Consider the following 26,970-nt stretch of genomic DNA (forward strand, 5'->3'; position numbering starts at 1 on the left):
AATCTGGCACTATAGGTGACACCGCTGAAGAGAATCTCTCAAAATGTTCCCTCTATTCTAAGTCTCCTCGACTGGTTGGCACCCAGTTTTCCTGCATTTAATGATAGGATGACTGAAATGACGCTTTTTAATCCTGGTGGTCCCAGTTCTGCTCCCACTGAGCTCTCCTTCATCATCACCAGCCAATGCAATCATCAAATTCTGTTTTTTCATGTCATGCTCCTGACTAAAATTAAGTCTGTCTTGACAGAGAGAGACAGTAAATAAGTGCTTATATAACACCCTGTTGTAATTCTCTCTTAATTGGCATCAGCCCTTCTAGCTAGAACAAAATGCTGCTACAAGATTTTTAACTGAGAACACACAACTCCGGTTTTAGCCTCTTTTGATTGTCCATTCACAATGTGTTTTAAAATTCTTGTAATTGCTTTTAAGTGTTTAAATTACATTGTCACTTCCCCATGCTTTTTCTTCTTTATAGCCCGTCACCAGGCATGGAATCAAGGCTGTTCCTCCAAAATCAAGACCGACACCACACAGTTCTCTGCTACAGTGTTTTTTTGTTTTGTTTTGTTTTTTTTGTCTGTCCTCTCCAATTTCATGTTGCTGTTAAATTACAGCACTTTGTTCAGCTGTAATTGCTCTTTTGAAATGTGCTTTGGAAATAAAATGGTATGGTATGGTATGGTATGGTATGGTATGGTATGGTATGGTATGGTATGGTATGGTATGGTATGGTATGGTATGGTATGGTATGGTATGGTATGGTATGGTAAAATTGGTACAGTTCTGTACTTTTCTTGGGCCATGCTGAAATGTTTGCATCACTAAACATTCAGCAGAAGAAACAAAAGCATTCAGATTTGCTACATAAAAGGAGAGTCTTCATCCCAGATGCAGAACAGGAGTCCATGTTGTTCTGATTTAAAGGGCTCACGTTGCTTTTCTGGCGATCACTGACAGGAATCAGACAATCATGGTTTAATTTGAAGCTACAAGTAGCTGAACACTGCCCCTCTGTGGACGAATTGAGCTAATGCACTTCTGAAAAAAAAAATCAAAGATAACGGTGACACAATTTACGATGGTAATTTTGGCTGGATTTAATTAAATATGTGTCACTGTTGTTTATACGTGCATTTAGTCTTTTGTTTGTCTAGTGTTTTACTTGAGAAACTACTGAGGTTGGTCTGTTGATAAGTTTTCTTGTCTCTTGTCTCAAAAAACTGGAACCTTGAATTGATAAAGAAGAATAAACACAATGGAGTACACATTTATAGCAAAAACTGTAGTTTCTGTTTACTTTTTGACTTCATTATTATGTCAAAAACAATAAAGTCCAGGCTTTTCATATAAAATAAAGATGCAAAACAAACCAAAACAAAGAGGAGTTCTTAAGATCCTTACAAAGATTAATAATATTAGAAGTACCTTAATGTGACTTTGAAGACTACAGACTTGTGAGTAAATATTTGCGTAGTTCTGCTTTAGTACTTTAATTTTAGCGTGTTTTAAATAATACTGAATTATTCATGAGCTCTACTACCATAGCAGGAAAACACAGCGACAGGGGGTGCGGTCTTTCCTGTAGGCGAGAACGGAAGCGGAAATTCGGCCATCTCCTCGTACATTCAGGCTTCAACAGGGTCAGTTCACACTTCATTTATATATATATTGTCGTTTGTTGTCAACATTCCGTGTGATTTTGTGCTTTGGGTGAGGGTAGTCAACACTGTCCTGAAGCAGGACGTGTCTTTGCCATCTAAATCCCGTCCAGAGGGAGCAATTATGCTGCAAGTTGCGAACTAGCATTAGATGCTAGCCAGATAGCTAGCAGCAAGTGATTTCTTTATCAGTCAAACTGACAGGTAACCTTAACCCTTGTTTATAGAGAGGGGTAATTCACTGTCATGAGTGGGATAGCTATTTTTGCTCTATGTTCCGTTGCCTACTTATTAGGGCATTTTTGGTCCCGGCTTGTACATTTCATTTCCCTTAAAAAGCCAGACTATGGAGGGAAACTGCTAGTCAACAGTTTCGATTAGCTTTGTGGGAAGAGTTGCTTGCTTCGGGGACCGTTAGTGGGCTGGTTTATTTCACTCTTTCTTTGTTCAGCATAGAGACTCAGAGGTGCAGTAATGCTCGTTTAATGCGAGTTTATGCCCATGAACTTGATTATTGTTGCATTACCCATTACTAACCTCTCGTTAGCCTCTCAGCTTGGTTGCTGTGACAGGGAGCAAGTGTAGATGTGTGTGTGACTGGGCAACCAACCGTTGTTTGGTTTATCTCTGGGTACGTTTACTGGGCGGGGTACTTTATTACCTGATATAATGCACTGAAAGCAATAAAATGGTGCACGTTTAGCCTTAGCACGTTGCTCTCGATGAATTATATGAATTAAGCTTTAAAACAAAATCTGTTTATAGGCATGGTTTTGTAGTGCCAAACTTGAACTTTTCAAATGATGCATTCCTGTAATGTGGCAAGGTGTGGTGGTCACAGGTTAAGAAGTAGGGCAGCACAGCATGTAGCTTTTATTGTAATTGCAGTTGCAGTTTCAGCTTGGTTGATATTGATATCACAAAGGACAGCTTGGACCGTGTTAGAGAATGATGGGCACCAACAATTTTTACAAGATTGGTTGGTAGCGTTGTTACCTTGAAGCAAGTCCTGTCTGTCCTGTCCTGTGTTCAAGTCCTGAGAAGTCTTTCTCCTCTCCATGTAGTCCAGCTTCGTCCAAAACATAACTGTGAGGTTCCTTGGTCTCTCTAAATTGACATTGGGCATCAGTGTGTGCTGCCATGGTTGTTTGTCCTGGGTACCCGCAAGGATAAGTTTGTACACACAAGATAGATTGTTTTGACTAGACCAGCACAATGTATTAAATGTCAGTCACATTTCAATTTCATTATATGATGTGTCCCAACCACAGAGGACTATACTAGTTGCAATATTTGGTGGGCTACAAGATTATATGTGCCGTATGTTCAAACTGGGCTTGCCAGCAACCTATTCAGCCACTTTGATGAGTTTGAATTGTATTTTATGTTCACACGCCTGGTCTAGATATTTTTAGATCTTGATGTTGAAGCTTCATAGAGTGTTGTGGGGGATACTGGAGTGTTGGGAAAAATAATTGAGGAAAAAACCATTATCAAAATTGACAAAATAATAGTCAGCTATAATAATATACGATTCATTTTTGCAGCCCTAGTTCTGACCAGTTGTTGGAAGGTTTTAAAGACAACTATTAATCGTTATCGGCCAGTGAAAGCCATATTGGTGCATCTCTGACAATTGTTAATTGCCTTGATTTTATGTTCTGCATGGAAAGAATATATTTGATAATATTTCAGAGAAGCATTGAGGTGTTTTCTCATTAAGATAGCATATTGCCATGAAACTATTTTTTTATTCAATTCAAATATCAAATTATGTGAAGATGGAATTCATGTTATCTTTTTTTACCAGTTGTCTGCATAAGCTACTCACAATCTGTGTTTGCAGTGAACCCAAAGCCAACAGGCATTAACACTTTAATTATCACAATATTACTGTGGCAAAATTAAGTAACCACATTCTTTCCTTATATCATGTAGTCATTAGGGATGTGCAACATGTATTGTTATCACAATACTTATTGTGACAACTTCTTTGCAATCTTTTCTAGGTAACTGGTTGTGACTGCAGGTCACACAAATACTGCTTTTAAAAAACATACCCATTTTAAAATATGCGTCTTCAGGACACCACTTACATTAGGAAGTGTATTTTTTAACGCTTAACTGCATAGCCTCAGCATTTAATCATATTTTCAGACATGACTAATCGTTAGGGGTGCAACAGTATTATATTATCCACCAATCTTATTTACCTTTGCAGAAGTCTGAAAATGAACCTCTGTCCAGTTTTGTTAGGCTGTAAAAGACGACTGACTGTCAGACCTGCCCACCAGGTCACGTCTGCACATGTGCGGTTAGCAATAGTCACCTTTCCGTTGCCATCTTGGTGAACCTTATAACACTTGACAGTGTCTGCTATAGCTGTATAGTAGAGGGTAGTCTGTGTTGTTTTCTCCTTTTACAGTCTAGACAGCAACACACAGCTGCTCACAGACAGGCCTAATGGGCTTTAGGCTAATTATGTTCAGGAAATAATAAAAAAAAAGATGCTAGTTGTCTATGCTTTTTATCTTGCAGTTTTTCAAATGGTTAAAAAAATTTACTTTTCAAAAATCAATAGCTGCAACAAGCAGTGATTTTCACTCTGACTGGACATTATAAAACAGCCAACAGACTCAACATGATGTCACAAAAGCATTTTTAGTTTCTTGATATTGAAGGTATGATGGTTGCAACAAAGTTATGGTTTTAAACCATAACCAAGCACACATCAAGTTGTTTTAATTGTCACCTTCTCCATTTATAAGAGAGTATAAAGAGAAGGCAGAGGAGTTGTGATGATATACTAAATGTAGCACCGGCGGTGAATTTCCTCTTTGTTGCTTCTCTGTTTTACAGGTTTTTTTGGAAGCATACGTGCATTTCTTTAATAAGTTGTGGGCTATGTTGACTGAAATAGTAACTCTATGGCAATAAATAAAAAATAACAATGATGGATAAATTAAGTACAGGTGGCTGAGTAATCCTGAGTTTAGTCTACATTGAGTTTGGAAATGTACAGGAGCCTCATTTACATAACAACTTGGCATGAAATTAACAGCTAAAGTTTTCTGTCAATATTTGTGATATTTAATGCTGTAAAAAATCAACATCAGGTTACCAGGAAGTTGCTTCTCTGTAACGTCACTAGATTCAAGAGCCACAGTCTACCTGAAGGTAAAGGTATGAGCTAAAGAGAGTTAAAATATTGCCACCAGTGAATAAGATAAGTGAGTAAAAGGTTTGCTGTGCCTGTTGATCGTAAATGCAAAGTACGGGGGCAAAGTCTGTTGTTTCCTATGAAATACAGAACTTTTCCCTGCCATGTAATATCAGAATAAAGACTCAGTAGCTGTGAGATGAAGATCTGTGTATTGCTCTAGTAGGGAGCAGCAGTATTTGACTGTAGTCAATGTAACCTGATAGTTACTCAAGGTGTCAGGGACAGTGCTGACGTCTGACTGGGACACAAAGGACATGTTATGTCTCTTATCGTAGATTATTCTGGATAGATGAACTTTGTTATAGAGCTTCACTGATTTTTGCAACAGTAGTTTTGTGTGCAACTTTAAATATTAATTTCTTGTTCTGTACGACGTTGTTTTAACTTGCCAAAACCTTGTTTGAACCAAGTAAAGCGGGTTTTTTTGTATCAGATTTGATCTTTCCTGACCTCAAAAGCAAAGCGTCTCAGTAACTTATAAACCAACTCTAAAGAATATCAGGTCTTGTTTGAGAAAGCAGTTTAGTCTATACATCCTCTATCTATTTCAGTGAACATTTTGTAGAGACTACTCTGCATGTGTATTTGTGTCAAAGTGCAGCAGAATAACAAGGTTTTCCTAGAACATGAAGGAATATAAAGAACACCCTTGTGCCTTGGTTACCTGGCAATGCTTAGCTGCATAATTATAGGAAGATGTTCATTAAATTACTAGTTTGAAGGGAGTTAAGAGAGCAGCTGAGCACAGTATATATATTTTCACAGCACTTTGAAAAACATTAGTAAAAATCTGAATATGTTGTCAGGGAAATGACCACTGTAAGGGAGTTTTTAGAAAGTCTTTGGTTTCTTGCACTTTTTTGCTACTTTTTTGCCATAAGCTTTCTGATTCGTGAGAAACTGCAGATTGTGGCAGTGAAAGGATGCATCCGGTCAGCAACAACTGCTTGGCCTGCTCTGTTAGCAATATCGTACGTGCGATGTTCAGGAGTCGGTGTGGGATCGACCAATTATGGTGCAGATGTCATTCATTTGGTGTCATTAAGATAAGGCCTGATGTTTGTGTCCAACTTAGAGTCTGGCATCAATTTAGCATCCAGTCTAGAGCAGTGGAGTCCAAAGGTTAGATCTCAAGGGTCCCATTTATTGTTATACCCCGAAATGAAATCCAGAATAACTGTTTGCCTTGAAAAGTTCATTGTTGTTAATGAAGCTTGATGTATTTTACTCTGAATATAAATAAAGCTGTTCTGTGGAGACTTTTGTTTGAGAACATTAGTGATTGAATGGCATCATGAAGACAAAGGTCCCTCCAGATAAGTCGGGGATTAAGATGTAGAGACTATTTAAACTGGGTTAGGTTATAAAACAATACACCAACCTTTGAACATGGCAAAGAGCAAGTTTTGGTTCCATTTTCTAAAAGAGGAAAGACTGTGACACAGCTGCAAACTTACCAGGACATGTCCACCTACAAAAAGTACGACAGACTGGACAAGGAGATAAATATTCAGAAAAATCAGATAAGAAGCCCATGGTAACTTGACCTTTTTGGTTTACGTGCAAAACATTGTGTGTGGCAAAAAAAATTAAAAAAACTAAGACGACATGTTGGTGGGACTGTCATACTCTGGGAAGCACCGTCTTCTGCAGGAATAAGATCCTGGTTAGTTCAAGGGGAGGTGGGTGGAGCTAAACAGGGCAGTCCTGGAAAAACACATGTTAGAAGCTGGAAAGGATTGAGACTAGGGCAGGGTTCACCTTCCTGCAAGACAGCAACACTAAACATTCAGCTCGAGCTACGATAGAAGGCTGTTCAGGTGACACAGTCAAAATCCAGATTTAAATCCAGTTCAGAATCTAAACCAGGGCTTGAAACGTGCGTTCACAGATGATCCGTTTCCAGTCCGAATTGGCTTGAACTCTTTTGCAAAGAAGAATGGACAGAATGAATGTACGCTGCACTTTAAAGATTTTTGTTTGCGCAAACCGTATATCATCGTTTTCACTTCACTTCCCAATATAATCCATCAAAGCTTGTACTTGTAATGTGACGTTCAAGGGGTTTGAGAAATTTTGCACAGCAGTGTGGTAGGCAAATAAAGTGGACCAGAAAATAATTTTACCACTCGGTTTTTCTGTGTAGTGTAGTGACTGACATGTTTTAAAAATGTAATTCCTTTAAAACAATTCTGCACACTTTAACATCATTCTATTATCAACATATTAGGCTTATTTTAGGACAACAAACGCATATAATTCATTTATCTAGCTAAATGTGCTCTCTTGCTAAAAGCTCATGGGTTTCTGGTCATTTGCAGGGAATGTAGTGATAAGGGGTATTATTACCTGGAGTTAAACAAATAGGTTGGTTGCAGAGTTCAAAGTTCAGATAATTATCAAACTGACTGAAGCACACAATGTTTTGTACTTTTACTTTCATGTACCAGTACACCTCTAGGTACTTATTGCTTACATCTTAATCTGCATTTACTTTTAAGAAAATCTTTGTGTTTTATCTGTCAAATTGATTTTAAACTGCCTTTTAAACTTAGTTTGCAAATAGTGCAAACAGTAGATCTAAATGTAGGTATTTGTGTTATTGATTATGTGTTTTAGCATTTCATTTTTAGTAGCTTATTACTGTATTCTTCATACCTTGTGTGTATATCTATTTTAGCTATCAATAACCTGGGTTCTATTAAAGGTCCTAAAAGTCCTATTGCATCGATAGGCGTGGGTGGTAAACAAAAGTGTGGACAAATTCATAATAATAATCTACAAGAAGCATATTTGGACTCTGTTTTAAAGATTTCAGTGAAATGTGTTGATTCTTTTACGTTGACTTTGATGGTAAAATGTTGAACTGGTAAAACTAGAAATAACAATTGGTTAATGTTTTGTATTTCTTGAAATGGTTAAAACTTCAGTTCATTCTGCAAGGCAATGCTCCAACAAATGTTAGATTTTTCTTCATTTTAGTTTCCACTTCTTTTTAAGAATTGTGAATTGACTGTTTTTTTATTGCTGACAATTAGGGAAAATTTATCTCCTCTGGAGCAGAATATTTGAACTAAACGAAGAAATCTTTCTTTCTCTGTTGACCATGTGTGGGTCAGGAACAAATCATGTGATGTTCTCAAGATGAATATGTGCTTTGTATTCTATAATGGTTATTTAAAGTTAGTTATGACATAAGATCTTCCCTGTTTGTGCTGCATATCTTTTACTCACTTCACTTCAGTTTTCATTTTTATTTTCCTGCAGTTTCCGTCGTCCATCATCTGTGGTTTTCAGACCCAATGTCGTCACGGGAAGAAAAAGATAAACTGAGACAAAACGCTCCATGAATGAGTGGTGGCCAAGGTTGAGAAACAGAAGTTTACAAAGAGGGAGACCCTTTCTTCACTTCACTTCTTGAGAAACAGATGTATGTGGTCTTTTGTTCTGTTGAAGACAAATTTTCATACAAATGCTGTCTTGGATTATGTCCATTTTAAGATCTGCCAATCTTTCTGTCTCTTACATATTTCGACGATCATTTTCTCTCTTCTTCCTTTTTGCTGTTGGATATTATTTAAAAATATGTTGCCTTATCATCTTTAATCTTTTAAATCTTGCATATCTTTATGTGCAGATTGATACTGAAGTCTGTGGCTAGACAGTTGCCATGTCGACCTCTTCGCTACGGCGACAAGTAAAGAACATCGTCCACAACTATTCAGAGGCTGAAATCAAGGTTACATTTTTTCGCTTTATCTGGTTTTTCTTTTTGTTTTTTCCCTTCAGTTGAGGCTATCCTGCATTCGTTATTTTGTGTGCATTAGACATGTATGCAGTCACACAGACCTTGAGTAGAGGGCAATTTAAGTTTATCCCCTCCTGTGCTGTTATCCAGGTTAGAGAGGCAACATCCAATGACCCATGGGGCCCCAGCAGCTCTCTTATGTCAGAGATAGCAGATCTGACCTACAATGTTGTGGCCTTCTCAGAAATCATGAGCATGGTGTGGAAACGACTAAATGACCATGGAAAGAACTGGAGACATGTATACAAGGTATGCAACGTCATGTTAAAGATAGTAATCATCTTAAGTCTCATTTGGAGATTCACCAGTTAAAAACTAGAGGCCAGCATCTGATTGCTTACTTTCCCAAAGATTTGACCTGTTGGTCGTCATTTGATCTGGTTCTGACGTCTAATAAGAACGCATGCGAGCAGCATTCAAATGTACCTGCCTTATTGGTTGATAGTCATTTGTTTTAGGAGTAGAGGAAATGCCACAGCATGTGCAAGACAACAGTTACAGTAATCACAGGTTTTGCTATTCTATAAGACAAAGTGATAGCAGTTAAGATTGTAAGTTCAGTTTTGTATATACATTTTGACCTTTCACTCCCTTTTTAACTTTATCACTGGTGTTTGTAAATGTGTTTTTTTTTTTTTTTTTTTTTTTTTTTTTTTGGATATGAAGCATCTTTTGTTCCGTTACCTTTTTGTCTTTATGCTTTTTTCCCTTTATCAGGCTATGACTCTTATGGAGTATCTGATCAAGACAGGCTCAGAGCGCGTAGCTCAACAGTGTCGGGAAAACATTTATGCAGTCCAGACCCTGAAGGATTTTCAGTACATAGACAGGGACGGCAAAGACCAGGTAACCAAACATGACCATCCTCGCAAAGCTGAAAAGAAAAGTTGACATGTTTGATCTCCTTTTGTTGACTGCAGGCAAACTTTGACTTGCTTCTTGGTTCATTGAAGGGCAGTTTGTGCTATATTGTTTCTGACCTCTCTCACAACCTCACATAGCCAGTTGGTTGCTGGTAATGAGTAATTTAGAAAAGTTAATGATTTAGAGTGCAACTATTGTATTAGGCAAAAAAAATCTTGTTTTACATAAAATTGTATGTTTTACATACATGAGAATTTTTCTGAAATGTTCATTTGTTTCAGTAACTCACTTTACTGCAGTAAAACACATACAGATTAATTACAGACACTGACATTTGCAAGCCTTTACTTCTGTTAATCATGCTGATTTTCTGCTTACAGCTATTGAAAACATGCCGTTTAAGATTAGAATATTACAACAGACCAATAAAAAGAGGCATTTGTGACACAGATGATTGGTTGGTTAAATGTATGTTTAAAAAGTGTTGAAGGTTATTTTCTGTCTGAAAAACCAAAATCCCAATCCAATACAACTGAAGTCTGAGCGTTTTGCCATTTTATCGTGATACGGCCACAAAGTCTGTCTACTTTTCCATATACAGTCAAGATGTTGGCACTTTTTGCATCCATCTAATCAATGTCAAGGTAACAAACACCTTTCATCTGTGCCTTTAATTTGTCCAGGGCCTGAATGTGAGAGAGAAAGCTAAGCAGCTGGTGACGTTGTTAAAAGATGAAGAGAAACTAAGAGAAGAAAGGATCCACGCCCTTAAAACCAAAGAGAAAATGGCACAGACCACCAGTGGTGAGACAGCTGAATTAGATACAAATAAGCCACTCCTGAATGAGGGAATCGTTTCATCGTTGCGTATTTGTCTCTCCTGCAGCCTCATCGGCCCCCTCAGCGCCCAGCCTTGGGGGCAGCTTGTCCATGGGCTCTCATTCTGGAGATCCTGACCAAGCATGGCCACAAAGCTCTGGAGAGGAAGACCTGCAGCTTCAGTTGGCGCTGGCCATGAGTAAAGAGGAGGCAGAGCAGGTAACTTAGCGTGGTTCAACCCGACCAGACGGGGTTCTTTACGCTGCGCTCTACCTAACCTGTTTCCAGTTGCAACACAGGAGCAGCAGCACACACAAAGGAATATTAAGGATCGTGTTCCCTGCTGCTGTACACCTAGCTTTGCTCTCACAATTTAACTGCTGACCTCCCCCAGACTAGCGCGGACCCTCTGGAGGATGCAGAGCTTCGCTATGCAATCACACTCAGCAAAGAGATTCACCAAAAGGTCAGGGGCAAGGAGTGTGCTGAGCTGACTGGGGAGCCAGTCATCAACTATTTGTCTTTCTGTCAGATGGAATTTCTCCACTCAATGCTAAATATTGATTAATCAAGAAAATGAATTAATGCTCATGTGATTTGTGGCATTTTGCTGCCTACACACATTTTCATCAGACTATCAAAATTCTATTGAGATAACTCAGTTTGCTGTTGCTTTCTGTTTTTACAGCGCGTGCATTCATAGAGTACATGTAAAGACCTGATTCCAATCATTTTAATGAGATGCAGTGCTTTCAAAAAGTGTTTACCCCTTTTATAACTTCTGTTTTTGCTTTTTTGCCACTCTTAAATGCTTCAAACCTATTTTATGTCAGACATAACCAGAGTAAAAAAAATGCAGTTTTGAACTGATCTTAGAAATGAAAGAAAAAAGCTTTCCGAATCAGCTTAGTACTATGTGAAAAAGTTCCTCTAAAACCAATAAAAAGCTGTATCGATGACTGCTAGAACTGACAATTAGTCTTATACATTTTCAGCTGCCAGGAGAGTTGTTAACACGATTGGTGCTGTATCATCTAAAGTGGATTATGCTTGTTGTGATCAGCATTGGTTTTGGCCCTGGAACTTTGCTTGAAGTGACATCTTATTGTCATAAACACTGACCTTAGCTGAAGCAAACAAAGCCTAGAGTTCTTGAGTTATTTTGTGTAAAGTCGTTGATACGTTCTTAGAATAATTTTTATTGGCCGGTGACTCTTTGGAAGGCTAACGGTGGTTCACAAGAGTCTCGAAGCCTTAAAACAGCTTGCTAATCCTTTCCAGACTGAAAGGTGTCAGTGATTTGTTTCTTTTGCTCCACATGTGTTTTCAGGTCCTGTTTGAGTGGTTTCTTGACCTTTCTACAGGTCAGGTAATAATCAGGCCTGGATGTGACTAGTGACATTCAACCGCAAAATGTGACTAAGTGTTTTTGTCTCAAACAGAGCCGAGTTGGTTTGGATAGTTTTGTTTTATTTTTTCATTTAAATGAAATAACTGCTTTAAAACCGGTTTGATCTGATGCTTTTAAATACAACAAACAAGCAAAACCAGAATAGATCTGTGAAGGGGAAATGCATTTTCACTGCACTGTATATTAAACATGAGCTTTCAAGCAGTTGATCAACCATGATTAAAGTGTTATATATGCATGGCAGAGACAAATATTTTTCCATAATAATAACCTAAGCGTGGATTGTAAGTATTGATCCCTCTTCCTTCCAGCATGCATCTAACTGTTGCGTTGGTTTCAAATAAGCTTCTTCTGTCCTGCTGCACTTTTTGTGAAGTTGACACCTTTGTTGCTGTTTGTGTGCAAAACAATTTGTCTGATCAATGGTTAAATCATGTATGTAGCTTATTACTAATGCTATAAGAGCTTTAAGGAGATTTTGGACATGATTTCATTGTTGTTTTTACTTAAAGTTGTTTTAAGTGGAAAGTGTTTGATACGGTCCATTTATTCAGGGTTTAGTTGTTCCGCTGTGTTATAACCAGTCTTTCATGTAATACTGTAGCATGAGAGATAGCATTTTGTAAGAATGTCTTATGCTCATATGCAGGCTGTTGGATGTTAATAGTTGGGTACATTTCTCTTCTGTTAGCTATATCATAGAGTAAATTTTAAAGAGTCTCGACTTTATTCAGCCTGTTCCTGGTAAGATTGCCAAGCAGGAGCAACGTAAGCAAGTACAACACATGCATAACTATCCTGCAGCTAGGATATTCTGGAAAACACAGTTCTGGTTTGGCTGATTGAAGCGCATAAACTCTGATCATTCATGGTCTTTAGGATTATTTTTATTATTATTATTATTTTTTAGGATTATTTTTCACAAATTCAGATTTCTTCTGTTGAGTTGTAAATGGATCAAGTGTCTGATTTCATGTTGTTTTATTAAGTTACTAACATCAGTCTGTGTGTGTGCATGTGTGTGTGTGCGATTGGCAGGAGGAGCGGCTGCGGAGAGGCGACGACCTGAGACTGCAGATGGCCATTGAGGAGAGCAAGAGAGAGAAACCAAAACCAGAAGATGTGCGTGTCAGTATACTGACCTGTATAGCCATACAGTTTTGCATCTCTCAATTAGAAACCTTTGTTTTTGGTGGACATAATAACCATTGATATATTAAATGTCCTCCAAACAAATTCAAACCTTTACATTACAAAAATTCTAAATCTTACAAAGTATTTCTGGTTTAGTTTCTCATGAAAATAAGGCAAAACTAACAAACAAGATATACGAGCTTGTTTAGAGTCAATAATACTTTCTACTTAAAACAAGCTTCTATATCTTGCTGGAAAGTTACCTGAAAGGTAGTATACTTGAACTAGACCAAAAGTACTAGCTAAGATTTTGTGTTTTTGCTGTTTCAGCGTTTTCACTTTTTTTTTTACCAGTTCAAACAAAAACTTTAATATATTTATTTGTGATTTTTGTGACTGACAGGTTTGTGATTTTCAAAATGTTTTAGTAATAAAAATCTGATGAGTGCTGATCCCTAATTAACATCCCCAAATCACTGAATTAGTAAATGGAGACCAGCTGTGTTTAATTAAAGCCTCAGAAAGAGAGCACTTTAGTGAATAAACGACACCATGAAGGCCAAGAAATACAGCAGATAAATCGAGGTTAAAAAGTTGTGAAGACATTTAGATCAAGCTTATTTTATAGAACTATGTCACAGGATTTGAACATGTCACGGAGCTCTATTCAGTTTATTTTATGAAATCAGAGAGCATGCTTTGCAAACCCACAAAAATATGGCCATTATCCCAAGTTGATAGGCTTTAATCAGAGAAGCAACCAAGAGTCCCATGGCTTTTCGGATGAAGTATGTGGGTATAATGTGGGTGGAGTGGCTTCAAGCCCACATTCCATGTTGGGTCCTTAGAGTTGATCATGAAGCGTAAAGAACAGAGCAAAAGGACGATCTGAAAGCGGTGTAAGTTTCACATCCTATCGCTGTAGTAACATTATTCCATTTTCTGTTCCCTGTTCAGAGTGCGCTCATGGAGCTGAGTGCAGTGGACCCCTGGGGGGCTCCTGCTAACGCCACTGTGAGCTCTGCCGGCCCCTCCCCTCCCCTCACACTGTCCGGCCCCTCCGCCTCCGGTCCATGGGGTCCAGCCCCCGCAGATCCATGGGGAGTAGCTTCGCCCACGTCCCCTACAAGCACTGACCCCTGGGGTGGAGGAACCGCGCCCACTGTAGCCCCTCCTCCAGACCCCTGGGGGGAGACATCCCACAAGGTTAACAACGTCGACCCCTGGGGAAACTCAGGTACGCTGCCACAGCTCTTGGTTGTTGTCACATCAGCTCAGTGGATAAAGGTCAGAGCTTTAAAACAGAAGTCTGTTTCTGACTCGAAGAGGATGTGAACGCCAAAACCTTTGCTTGTTTCAAACCTCATATTCTCTGTTCAAAATGTGTGTATTTACATCCAGTCATGTCATAATCCTTTCATAATTGATCTTCTCATCCACCTAAGGGGCGTTTCGACCGCAGGAACCTTTTCCAGGAACCAGAGTCTTTACTGGGGTCCTTCCTTTACGTGCCCAGGAAGTTAAACAGAGTTCTGGGGTAAAAAACAGCCCTGCTAGAGGTGTAGCACATTAAGACTGCTCTGAAGCCTCAGGGTGGGGTTTGTGGTGGAGGGTTCTCTACACATTTCTAATTGGTTGAGTGTTCTCAGCATTTTGCTTCTGCCTTTCTGTCTCAGGCATCTCAACTGCAGGTCATTCTGTTCTCTTAATGTCAAATTGTAGCAGAGAACCTTGAGTTTTTTTTCTGCAAAAGAAACATTTAGGCAGCTCCAATCTGCTGAGGAAACGACTCTCAGTGGCAGCTCCAGCTACAGTACAAACTTTTAAGACTAACGGGAGAAAACATGAAATCAGAACAATAAAAGGCTGCTTCACAAAAGGTTGAACTATGAGGAACTACGGAAATCGCTTTAAGCTCAGCTGAAGTGATTATCTGTGCACCAGGTTTAAAACGAGACCTCTCCAAAGAGCAAAGAAACATTTAGCTCAGAACAGTCGCATTTAAATACGCAAAACAACCACATATTGATTACAACTTGAAGCATGAAAACACTGATGCACGCTGCCTCTGTGAGTGTGTTCATTTTATGCAGCCCTTTTCTGTCCTCTGGGTGAGAGTACAAACATACACAGTTCATCCCTGCAGGTTCGGTGCTCTGTCAGCACAAGTGTTTCGTCTACAAATATGCTGCAAATACTCATGAAACGTTCAGACGACCCTCTAGTATGGATGCTTGAAAAGCGCTGCAGTCTGAAGCTCCCCCTGCTGACTTTCTTCAGTTTTGACCTGCAGAGAGGAAAAGACTCTGACAAAAATATCAGGAAAAAGTAACAAAATGAAGCTTTGTTTGTTTGTTTATAGTTAAGCCCAAGGTAATTCACATCTCTGGCAGATTTGTGCTGACTGAAATGGACCAGGGTTTTTACAAAATACCAGTAGAAACATGCAAAAAAAAATCTGCAATTCATTTGTTCTAATGGCAGTACATTGAGGGTGTAAAGATCTTATTTTAGATGAAAACGGATAAAACATTTTTTAAAATATTGCTCCGTTGATAAATGTCTGTCTCAATAGCTGTCAGAAACAAATTTACTGTTGGAATGATAATTATTAAGATTAGCTGTAATTTAGGGCCTTAATGTTTGAGGTTGCTTCCTGCCGTCTTCATAACTGAGCCAAATGAAAGATGTTAAAATTGGACCAATTTTGAGTTCTCGACAGAGCTTTTGTTGCAGCAATTTGAATAAACTGAAGGCTTAATATTTAATATTTCTGATGATGATAAAGAACTGATATATGGAGGTCAAAGAATTAACTCCAAGAAACTTGATGAATGCATGATTTAAGCTGCGTGTCCTGGTGAAAGATGACACCAAGTTTCTTTACAATATTGTTGGAGGGCTAATTAATGCCAACCAGAGCAAGTGACTGAGCACTTTGAAGTTAAATGTGGAAAGTTAAACGTCATCCAGGTTTGTTTTCCAGAGACGCCTGACTGGATTCATCAGGCTTTCTGGGTAAATATGGACGAGAATCAACAGCATAAGAGTGGACATAAAGTAATAAAAATATGGGTCATATCAGGGCAGCTTTGGTCGAAACTCCCCTCTGTGTGCTTTGGTTTTGTCTGAAAAAAAAGCAGGCATGTTGAGTCCGTTCTCCCTCTGTGTCTAAACCAGGGACTTTTATCCTCTTGTTTCTACTCAGGGACTGGCTGCGTCTCAAATGGAGCACTGTCTCTTCTGTTGCCCGTTTTTTGGCTTCTATTTTTTATTTTTAAATGTTTGAGGTTGCTTCCTGCTGTCTCTCCTTCACCTCCACTGAGCTCGAATTGAGTCACAGCAACAAATGCAGCTGACCTCTTCTGACCTCAGTCAGGACGTTTGTGGGGTGGAGAGGTTAAGGAGAGAGAAGTGCTTCTGTTTGAACCCGGCTCAGCTTCCACCTCCCTCCATGCTGTGGGTCGTTACCTGTATGGTGTTGTGTTAACCCCTCCCTCCCCTGCATCTCCCCTCCTCCCCTGTAGCCGTGACCCCACCCAGTGCTGACCCCTGGGGCTCCCCAGTGCCACCCAGCACGTCCTCCTCAGGGGGACCGGTGGACCCCTGGGCAAAGGATGGGCCTGTCCCCGCCTCTGACCCTATCACCTCCGACATCTGGAGTGGCTCCGCCAAACACACTAATGGCACAGGTACATTCACACCTGAACCTACACGGACTCACACACACACACTCAGGTGCAGAATCTCAGTAACCCCACCCACATTTCACCCTCTTGTAGTGTGTGTGAGTGTGATTCATTACATTCAGCTTGCTTTGTTTTTGTGCGTCTCGTTTACACACACACGCACACACGCCTCCCTTTTCACTCTCAGGGGATCCAGAGCGAAGAGGCTCTTCAACAACGGGCTGCGACAGCACGGGCTCGCCGGTGCCCTTTGACCTGTCGTCACTCGGCTCTTCGCTCCCCGTCCGAAAGACTCCGGAGTCGTTTCTCGGCCCCAATGCGGCGCTCGTTGACCTCGATTCCCTGGTGTCGTCAAAACCCAAACCCAAACAGCCGCCACCTCCTTCCATCTCGGCCTCTTCGTCGAACAACCCCTTCCTTCAGAACACAGGTGAGAAACCAGCTGCACCACAGGCGCGTCTCAGATCAATATGCTCTTTATCTCTCGTTTCAGAAAGTCGAGCTTGTATATTCAGGTTGTTCGCAGATCCTTAAAAAGTCTGAAATTATCGTATCTAAAATTAAGGCTTTAAAGTGTACTTTTGAAAAGATTTTTCTTGACAATCCTCTCAAGATTGCAGTTATCCTTGCTCCTGGCAAACCTTTTCCTTCCACTAAACTTCTTCCTGTTAACAACCAGCGTCTTCAGGAAGACTTTGAATCCTTGTACAGAAATGCAAGTCACTTTTTTCTGTTAAGATGCTACAATATTTAGATGTGTTAATCCACCACTTATTAAATTTAGGAATATGTCCAGCTGATAAATCGGCCTTGATTTTTGTAATTGTATGGGGATCAACGATTGGCCAATACTTACATGTGAAGCCCATCTTTTCCATCTGCCTCTGCAAAGGTCTAAAAATCAACCACTGTCCTCTTTGGCTCTCCAGTGAGACGTTTGACTGTTTGTAACAACAGTCACCTCACTGTTACCAACTCAGTGACTGTCTTTTTATATTTAGCAACATTACTAAATATAAAAATGGTCTGTAATGTAAACCTGTAAATCAAAATCAGCAGGTCGAGCATCTTAATGATTGGTAATCGGTGATCAGCCAGAAATCTGCAATCGCTGCACCCCTATTTAAAGAATTTTCTGGTTGAATATTGCAGACTTTGTTAATAATAAACCTGTTATCTCTGCACTGCAGGCTCGTCTCCTGTCCCCGGCATGGCCGTGACTCCAGGCAGCACCATCTCCAGCAGAGGCGTTTCACCAACACCCGTCTCTTCCAACCCGTTCGGCGTGGCCCCATCCATGACCTCAATCTCCCCCCAGCCTTCGTCCCTCGGCCTGAGCGGCCTGCGTACCAGTCCTGTGCCTCCCAATCCCATGCTGGGCATGGTCCAACCAGGAATGGGTCTGGGGCCGATGAGCGTAGGAATGGGGCCCCCCGGGATGGGCCTGGGCATGATGCAAGCCAGCCCTATGGGGATGCCGTTCAGCGGGCTTTCCCCGATGGGACCCCCGGGCTCTGCCCTCTTGGGGCCCGGAGCTATGCCGCCTCCTCAGCAGATTTTGGGTGGGCCCACAGGAGCAGGAGGAATGATGGGAGCAGGAGGCTCCATGGGTGGCGGAGGAACGGCGGGAGCAAGCACCAATCCGTTTCTTCTTTGAGGACGTGTCACCACTACTTTGCTCACCTTTCTGCCTCAGCTGTCGTACCTGCTTCCCCCTTCATTCATTCATTCATTCATTCATCGACACCCCCCAAAACCCTCCCAACACCAGATTTATCCACAAAGAAAAACGTCTACATTAAAAAGAACAAAAATTTTGTTTATTTTCCTTTAAAGGCATAATTTCATTTCAGATTATTCTTCCATTTTTTTTTGTCCCTTTCATTTCAAAATTTATGTCAAATAGAAGTATTTATTTCCAATCTGTTTCTGTTCTGTACTTTCTGTTTCTGTCCAGTCTTTTGTTGGGTTGTGATGAACGGTGAGTCAGTGAGAGCAGGGAGTTTTTTTTTCTTTTTTCTTTTTTCCCAGTAGTGTCACTCTCTACTCATAGTACTACTGCACACGAGAGGGAGCCGGAGGAAGAGGTCACACAGCCACTAACGAACTGAGCAGAGAAACTGTCGTACCTGCTGCCTCTTCCTCCCTCTGTCCCTCCGTCTAGAGCGAAGACAAACACTGAATCACTGAAATGAAACGAGTGCATGAAGGATGATTTTTAAACGGAGCCCCAGACTGAGATAAAAAAAAAAAAACCTGCATTAACATTTCGGTCACAATGTGGTCAAACTGTTTCAACCAGTTCACTTTTAATTTAATTTAATGTTAAGTGTAATTTATTTTTTTTTTCCAATACCTGGGAACAAATAAACAAGGAAGATCATGCGATGATGCCATTTAAATCAGATGCTTATATATATTTTTTTCTTTCCCTACTGTTGTAGAAAAAAAAAAAAAGTTCTGACATGTGGTCTGATGGCAGGAAAAACAAAACCGAGTGTGTGTTTGCGGCCGAGGGCGAATGAGAACACAAATGCTTATTTATCAGATGCCAGTTTTGTGTTTGTTTCAGTACTTTGTCCCATTTCTCCTCGTGTCTGATCTCATTTCAGCGAGACTGAATGGAAAAAAAAAAAAAAAAAAAAGCATTTCTGAAAAGGATCACCTGTGATGATATGTAAGGTTGGATTTTAAATGAGGTATTTTATGGGTCATGTGATTTCTCTGCCAATCTTTTATTTTGAATCACCTATTTCAGCTGGGATGCCTGGAGTTCAGGCGGCCCAAAGCAACACTGTCCTCGTGTTTCATCCCCTTTTTTTTCTTTGTAAAGGGAGTTTCAGCCGATGCTTCTTCAAAGAGACAATTATTTTGTTGAGTGAACGGAGACAACACAGGGACATGAAGACATGCTCCATACTGCTCTTTTAATTTAGCTGGATGAATTTATTATTTTATATCAAGAGAAGTATCTTTTATTGGGTAAGTTTGACTTTTGTGTGGTGTCAACTGTGAACATTCACATTTGAAAAGAAAAATGGAGAGAAAAAAATACAGAAATTTATGAAATAAAACAAAAACAGGGAGTGTGTGTGACTGTTTTTCATGACTTCTGTATTTTTTGGGAGGAAAAAAAATCAAACATATGAAGCCACTTTCCCACAAAAGCTAAACAATACAATATTGCAGCCTATGACTTTAAATGAAGACAAACATAAAACTCTTGAGATTCAGTCATTAGTGATGAACCTGATCCCAGACTTGCTGTCAGGGGAATCAGGAAGTGAAGTTTTTTGCTGAAATATTTGTTTGTTTTTTTTGTTTTTTTTTATCCATCATAAGGAAACGAGGCTCAAAGGATGAGAGAGTCCCAGTCAAAGTCATCCTGGAACTCCTCACTGTTGCTGTGCAGGTTCTTCAGAATAGGACGCTGTCGTGGCGCCACAGGCTGAGGATGGATCCCTGCCGAGACGCAAAAGGGAAACATGAACTGAAAGTTTAGACCTCAAAGGAAGTGAGAGATTAAAAAAAAAAAGATTTCTAATTAACTTCCCATTTTCAATTGTCGCAGTGACAAACTGCCTTTCAGGTTTCACAAGGCCAAAATAGCAAAAGGGATGGATGCATTAACACTTCCAGAAACCTTCAAAAAGTTAATTCATTTGGGCAATTCGATGTCATTTCACACATTTTGATGCATTTATTTCTTTTCAAATAATGAGTCAGTTGATGAAAACCTCAAACACTGTTTCTCAGAAACTGGGCAGATTAAAAAATATGTATATTTAATACAGTTATGGAGAAGACTGCCAGATTCAGCAACGCCACAAAAAGGTAAGATGGATTTATCCAAGGATATTAGGAGAAAGTTGAGTGGAAGAAAACAATATGGAAGAAAGCAGAGTTATAAACATCTCCCCTTTCTTTGCAACATTGAAATTTGAAAAAATTGGTAAATAATTAAAGGTTCATGTGTTCACGCTGTGCGTATTTAAAACATACTTGATCAGTCATACACTAAATGGCTACACTTTGTGTATTTCCTTGAGGGGTAAAATGCTAAAGCTCATGGAGACATATAAACATAAAGTGTCCTTAAAATGAACGATGTTCATAATCCAAAATATTTTTCCAAAAAAGTGCAACACCTTCTAACCTTTTGCTCTTTATAGTATTGAGTTGGAGTGAAAGTGTAGATTCTCTTCATTCTGTTGGAATTTTACAGTGAATACAACTTAAATTATACATTGACCGAAGGAAAAAATCTGCCTGTGTTTGGATCTATGAACTGCTTACGAAGAGTAATGTGGGAGTGAGAATGGTTTGTTGGGAAAGGTTTGTAACTCTTGAGTCCTTAGCAACAGCATAGCAACACGGTTCGGATATATTTTTGTCAACAATTTTCTTAAAACAAATTGTAATTTTAGACCAAAAGGTAAAATATGTTTGGCGTAATTGATTGATAGCTTGAATAACTTCTCCATCTGAAAATATATGGAAGTACTTTGGTTTCAAAGACCACATCGACTGAGAAGGTTCTTTATATTGGAAAATTTTCTGAATAAAAGTTAGGAAATGTGTGAAGTCTGAATGGTTGAAATAGGAAGAGAGGGAAAAAAAAGCAAATGTTTTACATTATGTGTGTAAAAAAAAAAAAAAAAAGGTGATAAAAGGTCAAGATTTCCTTGAAGTTTCCCTAAAATCAGTTTAAAATGCCTGCTGCTCACCAGCTGCGTTCGCCAGATGTGGTCTCTGTAGAGCGGGCCCCTGCATGGGTGGGGGTCTCCGGGGTAGCTGTGTGCCATTGGTGGGAGGCAGAGTGCTGGGGTAGGGCAGGGGAGAGGGGTGAGTGAGGCTGGTGAGGGTCGGAGGAGGGTTGGACGTCAGCGGCGAGGGCTGCAGGAAGTGAGGTGCACCGTGGGTGACTGGGGAGTTGTTTCCAGGGCTGATCATGCCTTTCTGAGAAAAGAAGCGGTTCAGAGAGTCGCAGAGGGAGGTGAAGAGGCCGGGGTCGAGGGCCCAGTCGCACAGCTCAGCCTGCTTCATGCTCTCCAGCAGGTCTGGGACGCAGAAAATAAAGACGCCTTTGTTAAAATACAGAAGATCCGGTGACTTTTACCTCAATAAGTACAACGAAGCCTTTGATTCAATTTCTGAAATGAATCGACTGTTCATAACAGAAAGGAATAATCTATAAAATCTCATATCCTGTATTCAGTTATGTATACTTGAATCACCATTGGGGGGGGAGAGAGTACTTCAAGGAATAGTTTTACTATAACCTGCATTATAGCATCATTGCTCTTACTTGAGTAAAATGTGTAAGTACTCTCCTCACCTCTGGCCATAATCACCAAATTAACATAAATAAACTCTTTAAACTTACTGCTGTATGTGATGCTCTATGCGTTCAGTTTATGAAATGAATTACAAAAAAAATATCCTTTTAATTACATCTTGATTGGTGTCAGGGAAACAGGAAGTGGGCATTGACAAGAGAACATTTGGAGGCAGATGTCCTAGAACCTCATTATGTAACTCAAAACCTCTTCCATGACAAGAGGGGACAAAAATGTTGTGAACTGGCCCTTTACATCCGATTGTGGCGAGCAGCACAGACCTGGGTGACTGGACAGGTCTATGTTTGCCCAGTCCAGATTGCTGGCGATGCGGAAGCTCTCCTTCAGCGAATCTGTGTTGCTGAACCAATCTGCTGGCACCGCTGCAGGGGAGAAGGGAGGCAAGAAGGGGGGGTAAACGTTTAAAAAAAATGTAAATACTTTTTGTTTTAGTCACGTTGCAGGTTTTATTGCCGGTAGATAATCTCTGGGTCGAGATGTTAACGTGAGACTCACTGAGTTGCGAAACGCGCTCTGACTCTGCGGGGTGTGGAGCCTGCACGGCCGCCGCGGCTGCTGCGGCCGGTGGACCTGCAACCGGTTGCTGACCTGCAACTGGCGGTGCAGTCAGCGCAGGCACGGGGTGAGGGGAGAACGGCGGCAGCGTTGGGGTGTGAAGAGGAGTAGTGTCGTTACTGGGAACAAGCAGGGGAGCGATGTCCGCTTCAAGGGAAAAGAAAACAAGTGATTCCTCCGAGTCGCTCGTGTGTGTGGCGGTTGTGCGTCTTGAACGGGCCTGCATACTCACAGATGGAGCCTCCCCTCTCACGCATCGTCTTGAAAAGGGACTTGAAGGAGGCGTACAGGTCCGGTATGTTCAGATCCTCGAAGGAGAAGCGCAGAGGAGGGTCGGCGGTGTGGTGCCCCGAAGCCGCTGCCGGAGGTGGGGCTGCGGCGGGGCAGGAGGAGCTGGGAACGGACACGCTGCAAATGGGCGTAGAGCTGGAAGTGCAGGAAAAAGTGGGAACGGGTAGAGGACCCGAGTTGGCGGGAAAGGACAGGGCTGAGTTAGAGTAAGAGGGAGCAGCTGCAGACGCTGCAGGGACAGAAAAGGTGGAGCCGGGCGGGAGGGGAGGAGGGAAGGAATTGATGGATGACATGGGGGCTGCTGGCGGGAGCTCAGCTGATTGGGAAACAGATAAATGGGAGCCAGGCAGAGCGGAGGCATGGGCTGACATGTAGGGCGACGGTTCCTGCGAAGACGAAGATTAGACTTCTAAGTAAAACCCGTCAAACGTGGCTGTAATATTAGCTGGGAGGGAGTGAGTGAGTCTACCTCGTGTGGGGGAGGAGACGGAGGGCGCTGGGTGGGTCTGACTGGGGACGCGTTGAACTGCAGGTCCAGGTGGGGAGAGGGCCCTCTCACCGCTGCCGCCTTTGCAGGTGGAGGAATCTGTACAAAAGCACAGAATAAGCCTTTAAAGCATTGACAAGAAGAGGAAATCCCACAGGAATGCAGCATTACGGCAAGCACAGAGCGAAACAAAAACAACAACAGAGTCGAGTCTGCGCTCCGGTCCTACACCCACGCTCTGAACGCACAGCAGAAAACTGTGACTAACCTCCAAAACCTGTTCACAGGCCGACGATCTCACATTAAAAAAGCACAGGAATATTATTTCACACTAGGAAAAGTGAAGGAAAAGCTCTTAAAGTGCATCTCTGAGAAGCAGTGAGTGTCACCAGACACAGACACACACCTGCAGTTTTTTTACTAAAGTCTCATAAGTTTTAAATCAAAAGAAAATGTTTCTTTTGCCTGATTTTATTCCGTAATTTGTTCTTCATAAAAATTACCTTCAGTATGTCCTCTAAAATATCAATATTCTGCATGACTTTGTATTGTGATCTGTCTGATGACGCAATTTTTAAGTATTTGAGTGACCTTTGCACCAAATACTTTTTTTACTCTAACTGGAGTGATTTCTACGTTTTACTCTTACTTGAGTAAAACCGTGTTGAAGTAGCGCTACTCTTACATGAGTAAATTTTTTTAGCTCATCATCAGTGTCAAGTAAAATTGTACAATTATCCCAGTCCAAGAAGGAAGCTACACAAAGACTGAGCCCTGCTATCTATTTCAGCCACTTGTTTCCAGGACCTTCTAGTCATGATCCATATCTATTGACCACAGGCGAAGGTCGGAACAAAGACGGACCGGTAAACTGAGAGGTTCACTAATTAACTCAGCTCTATTTCACCACAACAGACTGTAGCAGCGTCCGCATTACAGCGGACGAACAATCAACCTGTTAATGCAATTCCCGCTACCAGGTACAGTGACCCAGGCCCTCTGATACTTTGAGGCAGAGGCTGACCTCTGACCCAATGGGAGCAGTTCGCCTTCCTCTGGTTAAGAGCAGTGACTGCAGGATTAGAGACGACGGTCTCTTTTCAGACCGTGACGTGATGAAGGGGTTTGAGTTCAGGGTTCAGACTCACAACTGCTCACCACTGAGCACCTGGTAGTTGAGAGTTTAAACCAGTAAAATTTATTTATTTTTTTGTTCTTATCTTGGTGAATAGATGAAGTAGTCTCCCTTTAAATGATTAGATCGTCACTCAACTTTTCAGCCTGGGAAGAAGGAAGACTTGAATAGGAAGTGAGTGCGACTCCTTGGTCTGCAAAGTCTGTCCATATAAGCATATAACCATATAAGCTTTATCTTGTGTGTGCAAAAGTCTTGAGTCAGTTTTCTGAGATGGTAATCATAAACGTTCTTTAGTCTTTGGCTTTTTTACTCATATAATTAAGCAAAAATAAAACAACTACTGCATTTATTCCTTTATATGTGACCACATCTTGAACCAGAAGGCAGCTGAATGGCATCGTAGCCACAGAAACACTAGAGGACTAAACTAGACTCAGAAAAGAAAAACAATGAAAGACCTTCACGAAGCCTTTTGAAACCTGAGCAGAAAAATAAAGGATTTTGTTCCACTTTTAACACATCTATGAAATTGGTCTGCAAAACACGAGCAATTAAAAAGGTCTTTCAATTTAATGGTATTGGTTAAAAAAAGACATTCCAAATCATTGTGGGTTTCTGTAAGGTCTTACGGACGCAGGTGTCAAACTCAAGGCCCGGGGGCCGAATCTGGCCCGTGGGATCTTTTAATGTGGCCCACTTAGAATCCGGAGTCACATTAAGAACCACATATAGAAGCCTTCAAAAACAGTTTTGTGCTTAATAATTTTTTTTTCAATCAAATCAAAAGTAGTTTCAATTTCTTTTGTGCCAAATGACATCAACATGAAAATATGTTTAATACGGTCTAATTTTAAGCAGTAGTCATCAAATGTTATTTCTTAATATGCTATGTTTGATAATAAGTGCGTTGTTAACACATCATGGCACAACCGGCCCTTTGAGAACATTCATGGTCTTGATACGACCCAAATAAAAATGTGTTTGACACCCCTGTGATAATGGGCTTGGCAAAGAAAGGTTTAGACATTATTACAGCCCAAAAATGAAAAAAAAAAAAAAAAAAAATTATATAAATGTATGAATAAAACATGAGTAATGTATGGATGGAATAATTAAGATCAACCATACATGCTGAAGCTCCTCTTCCTCTTCCTCCTCAGGATAGGGGCGCTTTGGAGCCCGTGCGGGACTCATGGACTCTGGAGGCCCATCCATCGTCCAATAGGAGCCCTGGAAACACAGGATTAGTTTGTTTTTTTTTCAAACCCATTTCTTTATCCAATAAGATGAACATTCCAACATAAGCATGCTAAGCGACAGCATCGAAGAGCCCACCTTGCCGGGGTCATTCTGTGGCCGAGGAACTTTCCTGAAGCATTTGTTCAGGGACAGATTGTGTCTGATGGAGTTCTGTTGAGATCAAGAGGATTCAAGTTATAGCCAATACAGTTATGATAATGTTACACTTTAGTATCACGTGTACAGAGGCAGAGCTTGCCTTCCATCCTCGGCCGGCTCGGCTGTAATAAGGGAAAGTGTTGCTTATCCAGGTGTAGATGTCGTTCAAGCTCAGCTTCCTCTCTGGTGCAGCTGCTATCGCCATGGCTATGAGGGTGGCGTAGCTGTGGGGGGGTTTCCCTTTACAGTTTGATGGCGAGGGGCTCGGCACTGACGGCACAAAGTCGCCCCTCTCCCTCCCTCTGTCTCTCCTTCTCTCCCTCTCCCCTCCTCTCTCTTTCCCCGAGCGCAGGCTGCTGACTCCCAGTTTGGGCAGCCAGTCAATGCTGGTGAGACTGGAGTCCAAGTCAGAAGACATTTCTTTTCTTATTTCTTCTGTCCAGGATCTGGAGGACCAAAGCACACAGAACTGGATTAACATTCCCTACAAAGTTTTTAGTTTTGTTTTGAACAAACAGTGACCGGTCCCAGAGGAGATGCCCGTCAGCCTGAACTATGAGCGACTCGGCTGCTCTGTTCCTGTTCGTCCTGCCAGCGTCTCTTACAAAACAGTTTAGCTCACACACAAGACACACTGTGCCGCTCTGAGAACTTTTCCACCAACAAGCAAAGACACGGCGAGCGTATGCAATCATGCAAGCGTTCCACCTCCACCTCTGCTTGTTGTTTTTTGAAAGGAGAAGGCCGACTTTGCTTACCTTTCTTTGGTCACTCGAGGCCCAGGGCCTTGAGAAGTGTTAATATTTTATGCTGTCATCAGCCGTGCACGTCTGCTGTCAAACTGGCGCCTTCTCTCCACCGTCGGATCTCCCTCCTCAGCGCAGCAGCGTCCTCTGGGAAACCGATCCCACCTTCCGTTTGAGAAAGTTTGTGTAACTTTGAAGAAATATACACAAAATACTAATCGGAGAGCTTCCTTTTTCTCTCTTTCTGCCCTTCCCCTCCCTTTCTGACTTTACCAGAAAGACGTCACTCACTCCTCCCCCGGTGTGAGCTCACTTTCTGCTCCCGCCTCTGGGAGAAGGTCCCTCCTCCCGGGCCCGTCAGGTTTGCATTGCAAAGAAACACG

General features: G+C 41.1%; 2 protein-coding genes across 7 annotated transcripts; one reads left to right on the forward strand and one right to left on the reverse strand.

Annotated features, from left to right (window-relative positions):
• The first annotated feature begins 1,545 nt into the window (after positions 1–1,545).
• On the forward strand, positions 1,546–19,698 carry epn1a (epsin 1a). Of its 6 annotated transcripts, none has more exons than XM_008431511.3 (13): positions 1,546–1,646; positions 8,155–8,317; positions 8,525–8,626; positions 8,786–8,944; positions 9,413–9,541; positions 10,243–10,363; positions 10,446–10,597; positions 10,773–10,844; positions 12,828–12,917; positions 13,881–14,160; positions 16,451–16,615; positions 16,800–17,042; positions 17,803–19,698. In XM_008431511.3, the coding sequence occupies exons 3-13, from the start codon at positions 8,558–8,560 to the stop codon at positions 18,267–18,269; spliced, it is 1,947 nt and encodes a 648-aa protein (XP_008429733.1). In that variant the 5' UTR covers positions 1,546–1,646; positions 8,155–8,317; positions 8,525–8,557; the 3' UTR covers positions 18,270–19,698. The 6 variants fall into 6 exon arrangements, with proteins under 6 accessions (XP_008429733.1, XP_008429735.1, XP_017165138.1 ...); XM_008431513.3 differs by having other exon boundaries at positions 12,828–12,911; XM_008431512.3 differs by lacking the exon at positions 1,546–1,646 and adding an exon at positions 1,728–1,868.
• Positions 19,515–26,887, reverse strand: foxj2 (forkhead box J2). Its single transcript, XM_008431516.3, has 10 exons — positions 26,600–26,887; positions 25,942–26,287; positions 25,779–25,853; positions 25,572–25,673; positions 23,288–23,404; positions 22,760–23,204; positions 22,468–22,674; positions 22,233–22,334; positions 21,340–21,672; positions 19,515–20,074 (listed from the first exon to the last, which is right to left on the reverse strand). The coding sequence occupies exons 2-10, from the start codon at positions 26,257–26,259 to the stop codon at positions 19,965–19,967; spliced, it is 1,809 nt and encodes a 602-aa protein (XP_008429738.1). The 5' UTR covers positions 26,260–26,287; positions 26,600–26,887; the 3' UTR covers positions 19,515–19,964.
• Positions 26,888–26,970: the final 83 nt, after the last annotated feature.

The sequence above is a fragment of the Poecilia reticulata genome, chromosome 16 (assembly GCF_904066995.2).
Source record: "Poecilia reticulata chromosome 16, P_reticulata-male-v2, whole genome shotgun sequence".
NCBI classification, from domain to species: Eukaryota; Metazoa; Chordata; class Actinopteri; order Cyprinodontiformes; family Poeciliidae; genus Poecilia; species Poecilia reticulata.

What these genes read in the sequence shown, in the direction of transcription:
- epn1a (XM_008431511.3), top strand. Translation starts at nt 8,558, where the DNA reads ATGTCGACCTCTTCGCTACGGCGACAAGTAAAGAACATCGTCCACAAC. An exon ending in ACAGGGACGGCAAAGACCAG is followed by an intron (nt 9,542 to 10,242) that starts GTAACCAAACAT and finishes TAATTTGTCCAG; the next exon opens with GGCCTGAATGTGAGAGAGAA. An exon ending in CAAAACCAGAAGATGTGCGT is followed by an intron (nt 12,918 to 13,880) that starts GTCAGTATACTG and finishes TTCCCTGTTCAG; the next exon opens with AGTGCGCTCATGGAGCTGAG.
- foxj2 (XM_008431516.3), bottom strand. Translation starts at nt 26,259, where the DNA reads ATGTCTTCTGACTTGGACTCCAGTCTCACCAGCATTGACTGGCTGCCC. An exon ending in CACAGAATGACCCCGGCAAG is followed by an intron (nt 25,674 to 25,778) that starts GTGGGCTCTTCG and finishes CTGTGTTTCCAG; the next exon opens with GGCTCCTATTGGACGATGGA. An exon ending in TGAGAGGGGAGGCTCCATCT is followed by an intron (nt 22,675 to 22,759) that starts GTGAGTATGCAG and finishes TTTCCCTTGAAG; the next exon opens with CGGACATCGCTCCCCTGCTT.